Source organism: Mus pahari, chromosome 6 (assembly GCF_900095145.1).
Source record: "Mus pahari chromosome 6, PAHARI_EIJ_v1.1, whole genome shotgun sequence".
NCBI lineage: Eukaryota > Metazoa > Chordata > Mammalia > Rodentia > Muridae > Mus > Mus pahari.
The window spans coordinates 49825285-49835039 of NC_034595.1; the positions used below are offsets into that span (position 1 = coordinate 49825285).

General features: G+C 48.1%; 1 protein-coding gene across 1 annotated transcript in view; it reads right to left on the reverse strand.

The window, feature by feature from the left end:
• Positions 1-304: 304 nt before the first annotated feature.
• The window catches only part of Kank4 (KN motif and ankyrin repeat domains 4), a 64526-nt gene continuing 55075 nt past the window's right edge, over positions 305-9755 (reverse strand). The window contains exons 9-10 of the mRNA XM_021200629.2: positions 6275-6475; positions 305-791 (exon numbers count right to left, since the gene is read on the reverse strand). Coding sequence (XP_021056288.1) covers positions 669-791; positions 6275-6475 — 324 coding nt within the window. The 3' untranslated portion in view covers positions 305-668. The remainder of the gene's footprint in view (positions 792-6274; positions 6476-9755) is intronic.

Consider the following 9755-nt stretch of genomic DNA (forward strand, 5'->3'; position numbering starts at 1 on the left):
AAGAAGCTGGCCAGTTCATTTGCTTCTCTCACAGGCTGGGAACGGGTGAAATGACTGGACTCTGTCATGCATGCATCACTAGTATTAACCATTTGTCTTCTGCTGACTCCCATAGAGGGAACGGGGCCCCAGGGGCACTCAAAAGTGTCACACCCTGGTACTGCAATCACTGGGCTTAGTCCTACTTTGCCCGAGTTTAGACTCCTCTGCCATTCCCTCTAGGCATGCATAGTCGCTGGGGCATATTTGTATACATATTTGATTAAAAACAAAACAAAACAAAAACCAGTGCGCTTTAGAACTTCATGTAAAAAGTATTGCTTTTTCTATTGTGCGAGGATGCCGTGACCTACCTGCTTGCTACACAGGACTGCAAAGACGACATCACGAGGAATTCAAAGCTGAAGATGTTTTGAGTTTCTGGATGACTCCACTGCAGCCTATGCTCTGCACCTCACACCCTGCTGCTCTGAACCCCCATGTAGTTTGAGGGGCTTGGCCTAAGGCAAAACACTACTGAGCATCCTAATGAGCAGGATTATATGACGGGAATGTACTGTGCATATTTGACATAGTTTCTGTCTTGAATGGTGACCCTCTGGCTGTGACCCTGGCCCTCTCTAAGGGCAAGGGGGGAGTCCAGAAAAGGAACCTTTTGTTCCTGGCTGCTAATTCTTCTGCAGCTCTTTCGGTCCCAGGGACCTGCCCGGCTCTGAGTGGGCCTGCAGAAGCTCTGCGATTTCCACGTGGGCAGGTGAATTCAGAACGAGGGACAAAGCTGTTCGGCCAGCCTGCAGGGAAGAAAGAAAAAGAAAAAATCATCCTATCTGCCTCTCCACTCATCGGGAAGAGTGGGAGCATTGTTGAGAAGGATGTTAGAAACATCAGGTGACCCCTGAGGGGATGTGACTCAAATGGCATGGGACCATGAGACGTGAGGGTCCCTTCCGCAGGAGCCACCCTCTGTCCTGGGGCGTCGGTGCCAGTGTGAACAGAGAAAGGGTTGGCAGACTCTCAACACTTAAGAAAATTGGAAAATTTAGGAGAGACAATAACCCTCCCTCTCCGCACACACAGATCTACGTCAGCATTAGTGTTTTGGTGCGCTCTCTTTATGCTCTGTCCAGTGCAGACCTGTCGCTGGGTTTACAGCAGTGAAATGGGGGTACACATCTATCTAGAATCCCCCTTTATTGTAAATGACTGTGGTATGTTAGGAGGTGTTTCCCCATTGTTAGTCTTCAGAATGTATGTCTTCTCATATAGGCTGTTAAAACAGACCATAATATACCAGAAAATTTCCACTTATTGGAAGTTTGTTTGTTTCTGCGTCCACAGTTACAAACTCACTGAAAAGGCATTTTTCTCCTCGTGTGTGTGTGTGTGTGTGTGTGTGTGTGTGTGTGTGTATGTGTGTGTATGTGTGTGTGTGTGTGTATACATTCATCTGTGCATGTACACATGTGTGTATGTGTATGTGGAAACCTGAGCTCAACACAGGGTGTTGCGCCTCCTCAGGTGCTGTCTACCTTGTTCATTTTGAGACAGGGTCACCCACTGGTCTGGAACTTATCAAGTAGGCAAGGCTACCTGGTCAGTGAGCCCCACTATAAGCACGTGCTGCAGTGCCGGGATGGTTTCACGGCTGTGAGTTCTAGGGATTGAACTCAGGTCCTCAGGATTACCTCGCCCAGCACCCTCCCGTCGTTCGTTGTTTCCTTAGGACCAGAAGCGAGCTCACAGCACTTGTACAAGTTGACAGTTCCTCACTTGAAGTCACTGCAGCACTTTCTTCAGTGCATGCAACCCACTCACTGTGTGAAGAGCCTGTGAGCCCGTGGACTTCTCCTTAGACAGGGCTGCTGGCTGTACAGAGATGCAGGCGAAGCCCCCACACACCTGAGTGTGGAGGGTGAGCTTCATGGGGCAGCCAGTCTCTTATGAGTGGGCACACGCCCGCAGCCAGCATTCTGAAAAGCCCTGGTGCTTAGGGGCATTGCGGGGGCCACTTGTTGTGGGTATTAGGGAGTTGAGGAATCTTTGCAAGAGAAGTGTACACTCTCAGCCTTGGAGCCATCTCTCCAGCTTTTCCTTCCTTTCAAAACAATGACCAGATTAGTATCCCAGGCTAGCCCTGAATTTGCTGTCCCACATCCCTGATGCTAAGTCCCTTGATCAGATGGGTCTCTCTCTCTCTCTCTCTCTCTCTCTCTCTCTCTCTCTCTCTCTCTCTCTGGTCAGCAGGAACTATCTAGCCTGGTCCCTGATGCATCCTGGCATAGGCTGGGCTGCCTGACCTTGTTCAGCCCTAAGCACCTTTGAAAGCTGGACCACAGAGGCGGAGGTGTTTGGTTCAGATTGATAAAGGAACCAAGCAACCCTAAGGAGTGTGACTGAGCAAGGTAAAGTTTCTAAAGCAGGGGGTCCGCACACTGTTGAGGGGAGGGGGCTGTTCGGCAGGGACTCCCACATTGTCTGGGGGAGAGGGAGGGCTCTCTTTACCCTGTGTTCCAAGCCGGCCCTCACCATCCAGCGCTTTATGTAAACAGTGTGTGGTGACCGTTTTCATGGGAAAATGCCACAGGGCCAGTCCCAGAGGCTATGCATTTTCTGACAGAGTCCATCTGGAGGTGACAGCCTCCATCTGTTGGCTTCTCAGCCGCAGACAGGGAGGATGGGAAGTGGGAGAAAGAGACCACCTAGGGAGGGAGAGTGTCTCCTAAATGTAAATATCTCCTGCAGTCTGGGGAAGGCGGGAGACAAGGAGGCTCCTGCACTAGCTGGATCCAGTGAGCCACACTCAACAACACTGCAGGCTCCTCATGCACTTGACTGTGAGCCAAAGAGTGGGGGGTCTGCACAGATGGCATGTGTGTGAGTGTGTGTGTGTGTGTGTGTGTGTGCGCGCGCGCGCGCGCGCTTACGTTCACTTGCCTGCCTGTGTGTGTCTGCTACTGTGTGTGTGTGTGTGTGCCTGTGTGTGTGCTGCAATGTCTTTCAATAGATAAGAGCTCATCATGAACCCATTATACATCAGGTAATGATGATCAAGGCATGACCTCTGTCTCAGAAACGTTCCCATTTGATGGGTATTCTGAAACATCTTCCAAATAAGCCCTTCCCGGGGAGAAGCTGGCAGCTGGTGTTCAGGTCTCACTATGTTCCTTGTCATGCCGAAGGTCCCCAGAGGAGGCTTGTAGTTTATTGGCACCTAAGCCTAAGGAAGGTGCCTGCAGTTCTCTGTATTCTTATCGAACTTTGTTGATGAGAGAAAACCGTTTCCGAACATGAGTCTCCAGAACTGTGTGTGCTGTGGACATCTGAGACTCCAAAGACAGCTGGTTGCCGGGATGACGTGCTCTGATGAGAGCTGGCTCCAGGTACCAGCCTTGGTCCTTGGCGGATCCCCATCTCCCTCAGCTGCTGGTAACCATGTGCTCTCTCCCTTGCTCTAAGAAGCTGAAGCGGGAATCCTCAGTCAGGCCTGACCCAGAGGACCGAGTGTGGTTGGACCCTGGGTGACTCCTACAAGTCCTGTACAAGACCATGCTGGCTGGCTTTCCCTTTCAGCTCAGCTCCACGCCCAGCACTGGCCCCAGGCCCTGCTCTGCAGTGGCCTGCTCCTTGGTGCTGCCCTGGCTCTCTTTGACCAGGGTTTTGTTTTGTTTTGTTTTGTTTTGTTTGAGACAGGGTTTCTGGCTGTCCTGGAACTTGCTTTTGGACCAAGTTAGCTTTGAACTCGGAGTGCTGAGATAAAAGGTGTGTGCGGCCACATCTGGCTTGGTCCAGGGAATTCCTAATTCTTTACTCTTCCTGTGCACGGCAGGTGTTTATCAACACCCTGGCGCTAGATGCCAAGAGCACTTCCTCCTCTGCTTGTGACAAACAAAAATGTCTCCAGACATTACCAAACTTCCCCTGGACAGCAATGGCACCCCCTTCTGAGGACCACAAGATTGAATTAAGACTGGTGGCCAACTGGCTTCTCAGCTGGGGGCCAGTCTCCCTCCTTTGATTTTCCTGTCAGATCTTCATCCTCCTTACATCCAGCAGACAAATGCCAAGGCCCCAAGGCCCCCAGCTGCTCATACACTTGGGACTTTGCTCTGGGTGCCACAGTTCCAGCCAGCAGGTATGGCTTAAATACACTAAGTATTTGGGTAGCTCATCGCTGTACCCATTTTACAAATGTGTACAGAAACGTAGGGTGATCTGTTCACCTATCAGAAGGCACACCGTTCCTGAACTCACATTCAAACTGGTGAATGCCACATTTAAAGTCAGTTCTTTTTGTTTTTTGTTTTGTTTTGTTTTGTTTTTGTTTTTGTTTTTCAAGACAGGGTTTCTCTGTATATCCCTGGCTGTCCTGGAACTCACTTTGTAGACCATGCTGGCCTTGAACTCAGAATTCCGCCTGCCTCTGCCTCCCAAGTGCTGGGATTAAAGGCGTGCGCCACCACGCCCAGCTTAAAGTCAGTTCTAACAGTCATAGCTAAGCTGTCTCTCTCATGGCTTTCCTCTACCTCCAGAAAGCCCCGTAGTTCTCTCTTATCTGTGACCACCATGTGGGCCCAAAAGAGGTTCCCATTTCCTGGTTTATTCTTCTGGACAGCCAGGGATCTTCAAGACTCAGAGCTGCTGGGCCTGTCCTATAGGCATCTCTTCTCAGGCCTTTTCCAGGCAAGAGCGCTAATCACTTCTAAGCGACCCTGGGCTACTACTGTTCAGAGTTCCTCCAGATTTAGGCAGCTCACAGAGGGCTCCCCAAGACAGATCCTCTGTCTCACTACTGTTTGGAAAAGGAGACTCCAGTCCCTGATCCTCTAATCCTAATTCTGTGCGAAAACAGGAAAGCCTGTGCTCTCTGAAGTACTCAGAAATGGAGGCAGGGGTGAACAAGAGTTGTGACTGTAGGGGTTCCACTTGGCTTGCAGATGATCACTCTCTGTGGCTCCAACAGCATCCAGGAAGAGGTGCTGTCCTCGCATAGCAGTGACCTCTCTTTCCCCCCTCTAGAGTTTCGATGCCTTTGATGTTAAGTACAAAGACGCCAGTTTATAGCATTAAATCATGATACCAACATTAATCTAGAGTCAGGCCTGAGATGGAATCTCTGCTCAAAGAATTCCTTCTTGTATTCTTGGGGAAGAGCAGGGGTCAGCTGAAGATTAGCTCCCCCAAGTGCTCTAGAAATGTCACCCACTGTGATGATCGGAAATGTGGTCACTTTGTTGTGACTGAACCCTTAAGTTTAGAGCTCATTCATGCAGTTCTTGGTGAGTCACTGACCCGTGGCAAGCGCTCTGTTACATATGAGGGATTCAGCAGCAAGGTTCAGTGTCTTCGGTGGGACAGTAGAGAGACGATGTATTAGTCATGGACATGAGCTTAGGTTGAGCTCATGGATTAGGTTGGATTCTACCATTTGGGCAGTGTGGGACTGTCATTTAAGGGGACTATCATTGACTGTTGTACTGGCTAGTTTTGTGTTAACTTGACACAGCTGGAGTTATCACAGAGAAAGGAGCTTCATTTGGGGAAATGCCTCCATGAGATCCAGCTGTGGGGCATTTTCTCCATTAGTGATCAAGGGGGGAGAGGCCCCTTGTGGGTGGTGCCATCTCTGGGCTGGTAGTCTTGGTTCTACAAGAGAGCAGGCTGAGCAAGCCAGGGGAAGCAAGCCAGTAAAGAACATCCTTCCATGACCTCTGCATCAGCTCCTGCTCCCAGTCCTGACTTCTTCAGTGATGAACAGCAATGTGGAAGTGTAAGCTGAATAAACCCTTTCCTCCCCAACTTGCTTCTTGGTCATGATATTTGTGCAGGAATAGAAACCCTGACTAAGACAACTGTGCAACATCAAGCAGGCTCACTTGGTAGAATGAATCACTCCACAAAGTAGATCTGTGCCATGGAGGTATTGTCAGTTTAATGACTACAGAGTTGTCTCTGTAAATTTTATGTCATCACTGGCTTCCCAGAGTCTCCCCTGGACACAGAACTATCCCATCCAAGTTACTAGTTTTGCCAGTGGAGGCTCAGGACCAAGCTAGGCCTGGGCCCATTTTCCCCAGCACAGTGTTTTAATCTTGTGAGTTTCACAGACTGGTGGCTATGACCATTTACCACCCATTACCATATATAAAGCCTACACCAGCCTTACGAGGTTGACTTTATTGCTACAGCCATGTGGTTTCCTGAATTCTGAGGGTTGACAAGACACTTTTCAGGATGGATGTTAAATACCTACTGGTTAACTGCCCGTCCATCTTACCTTGTCAGTCAGGCTTCTGTTGCAGGCTGGGTGTGCCAGGAGCAGTCGTACCAGGTCGGCGTTGCCTTGGTGACAGGCCAGCATGAGGGCAGAAGATCCATCATTGTCCTGCAGGTTGACATCTGCCTGGCAGCTCAGTAGTGCTTGGACCATGTCCTCCCGATCGTGGCTGACTCCTAACATCAGTGCAGTCTGGCCTCCCTGCACACAGAGTGACAGCCACAAGCTGGGGCAAAATTTCTCAAGGGAATGACCATTGATTAGATCGTCCCTCTGCCTGTGACACAGGGCACATCCTTTTCTTTCTGGCTAACGTCTGCTTTCCCATGACTCTAATCCAACCCTTTGCCCTTTCCAAAGCCTTGCCTGGCTTCCCAGCCTGGAGAGTATCCCAGGGCTCTTACTGATTGCTCCCCAGTTTCCTTTTTCTCTTAGGGGCTGAGAAGTTGACTCTGGGGACTGCTCTTTGCTTTTGCTCTTTGTAGTACAGAGGATTAGCTTCAGGGTACCACATGAGCTAGACAAATGCACTGCTACTAGACCACCCCCAGGAATCTTAGTTTTCTCCAGGGCCTAGCACCAAGTATGTGACGGGAAGCAGTGACAGATGGAGTGGATGAAGGCTGTGGCTTTAGCCCATGCCTCCTTTCTCCGGGAAGCCTCAGTCTGCTTGGAGCCTCTTGGGTTTTGTGTAAGGATACCCAGAACTCTCTTCTCGTTTGCAGACCCCGTATTGTATTCTAACCTGGGACCAGTGACAGTGTGGCTCTCCTTTATATTCCCATGGTCATCAGTGGGCATAGCAATGGGCTAGACTCAGAGAATTAACCCAAGTTCTGTCTCTGCAATTTAATGCGTGACCATGCCAGGTTCCTGTTTTCCCTGAATCCTGGTTTTTCTGTGCTTGAAAATTCATCTTATTATTTTTCCTGTGTGTTTTATGTGACTCTTGAGAAAGTTGAGTGAGATAAAGTTTATAAATACAGTAATGTGAGGTGGTAATTTTTCTGATTATAAAGTGACATTTCTTTCTTTCTTTCTTTCTTTCTTTCTTTCTTTCTTTCTTTCTTTCTTTCTTTCTTTCTTTCTTTCTTTTTTTCTAGACAGGGTTTCTCTGTATAGCCCTGGCTGTCCTGGAACTCACTCTGTAGACCAGGCTGTCCTTGAACTCAGAAATCCGCCTGCTGCCTGCCTCTGCCTCCCAAGTACTGGGATTAAAGGCGACACTTATTTCTTATTTTCACAGGTCTGTTATATATTCCTGTTTTCTTACAGCCTTACCCTATGACTTACTGTATTTTGCTAAACTTTTTTTTTTCTTCGAGACAGGGTTTCTCTGTATAGTCCTGGTTGTCCTGAAACTCACTTTGTAGACCAGGCTGGCCTCGAACTCAGAAATCCACCTGCCTCTGCCTCCTGAGTGCTGGGATTAAAGGCGTGTGCCACCACCACCCAGCTTTGCTAAACTTTTTAAAGGCTTATCTCTCCATTGGGATATCAGGTTCCTAAGAATAAGACAAGGTCTATGCCTTCTCTCCCTCCAGATCCCCTGTAGCTTAAAACCAGTGGTCCTCTACCTTCCTAAGCCTTTGACCCTTGCACAGTTTCTCATGTTGTCCTGACCCCCAACCATAAAGTTATTTTTGTTGTTACTTCATAACTGTAATTTTGCTACTTTTATGAATCATAAAGTATACATCAGTGTTTTCCAATGGTCTTAGATGACCCTTTTAAAAAAGTTATTCTACCCTAAAGGGGTCTTGACCCACAGGTTGAGAACTGCTCCTCTAAACAATGTCTTTCATGTCAAAAGCGCTGAGGACATGTTGCTGGTGTAAGTTCTAATCACCTTGGCCACAATAAAGAGGATTTGCAGTCTGAAATTTCCTGGCTCTGCCACGTAGCACTTGTGTGGACTAGACACATGCAAGTTCATCTCTGCACCGTCTCCTGATGTGGGAGGACCATCTCCTGATGTGGGAGGACTGGGACAGTTAGTATACAACCTGCCTCGTGGGGCTGAGAAAAGACCCAAGGGCTTAGCAAGGTAGGCAAGTGTCCGCTGCCATTATCTCTGTGGGGGTTACAGATGACAGTGTGTAGCAGTTGCTTAGTGAGTGTAGGAATTACTAGGTGTTCTGTGGCCCCATTTCTCTGGAATCCAGACAGATCTCTACAGAGATGGCTGTTTGCCTATGGGAGTGTGATTACTTAGCCTAGAGGTAATGGATACTCACTAGATTAACTAGCCTTGAGATTTCCTCCCCCCATCCACTATTAAAGCCAGGTGCCGGAGCTGGGGAGATGGCTCAGTGGGTAAGAGCACTGACTGCTCTTCTGAAAATCCTGAGTTCAAATCCCAGCAACCACATGGTGGCTCACAACCACCCATAATGAGATGTGATTCCCTCTTCTGGAGCATCTGAGGACAGCTACAGTATACTTATGCATTATAATAATAAATACATCTTTGGGGCCAGACTGAGCAAGGACTGAGCGAGCAGGCTGACCGGAGCGAGTGGGGTTGGCCAGAGCAAGCGGAGATCCTAAAATTTAATTTCCAACAACCACATGAAGGCTTACAACCATCTGTACAGCTACAGTGTACTCATATACATAAAATAAATAAATAAAATGTTTAGAAGAAGAAGAAGAAGAAGAAGAAGAAGAAGAAGAAGAAGAAGAAGAAGAAGAAGAAGAAGAAGAAGAAGAAGAAGAAGAAGAAGAAGAAGAAGAAACAGCCAGGTGCCACTGCGGAGAGCCTCCTTATCTGTCCCTCTGTTCAACGCTGGGGCTCTTCTTCCTTATCTTTCTTCTGGTGATACAACTTGGCTCAGTAATTGGCCATTTCCAAGTCTATACCAGACCCTGGAGTGACCCTGGAAATATGAAGATGTATCCCTCCCTCAGAGGCTCTCAGCTCACGCCCAGAAGATTTAAACATCTTTAGTATCATTGTTTTACAGGTTTTGCCTGCACATAAGTCTGTGCTCAAGGAGGTCAAAAGAAGGCATCAGATTCCCTGGAACTGGAGTTATAGATGGTTGTGAACAGCCATGTGGATGCTGGAAATTGAACCTAGGTCCTCTGGAAGAGCATCCAGTGCTTTTAACCAACAAACCACATCTCCAGTTCCCAGGTGCTCTTTTCAAGTATGTTTACACAACAAACAGCTTTTGAAGAGTCTGTGTCTCCTGGGACAGGTCAGGTTTATTGCCTATTATAAAAGATTCAGGTTCTTCAAATTCAGGGTTTTTTTTTTTTTCTATAATATAACTACTTGACAAGTACCCTCACATGTTAAAGGTTTGTTACCTAATCTGTGGAACCACTGGGAGGTGTGGTGGATCCTGAAATGTGGGGTCTAGTGGAAATAAGTAAGTTAGTTCATGGAGGATAGCCCTTGAAGGGGATACTAGGACTACAGATATATTCTCTCTCTCTCTCTCTCTCTCTCTCTCTCTCTCTCTCTCTCTCTCTC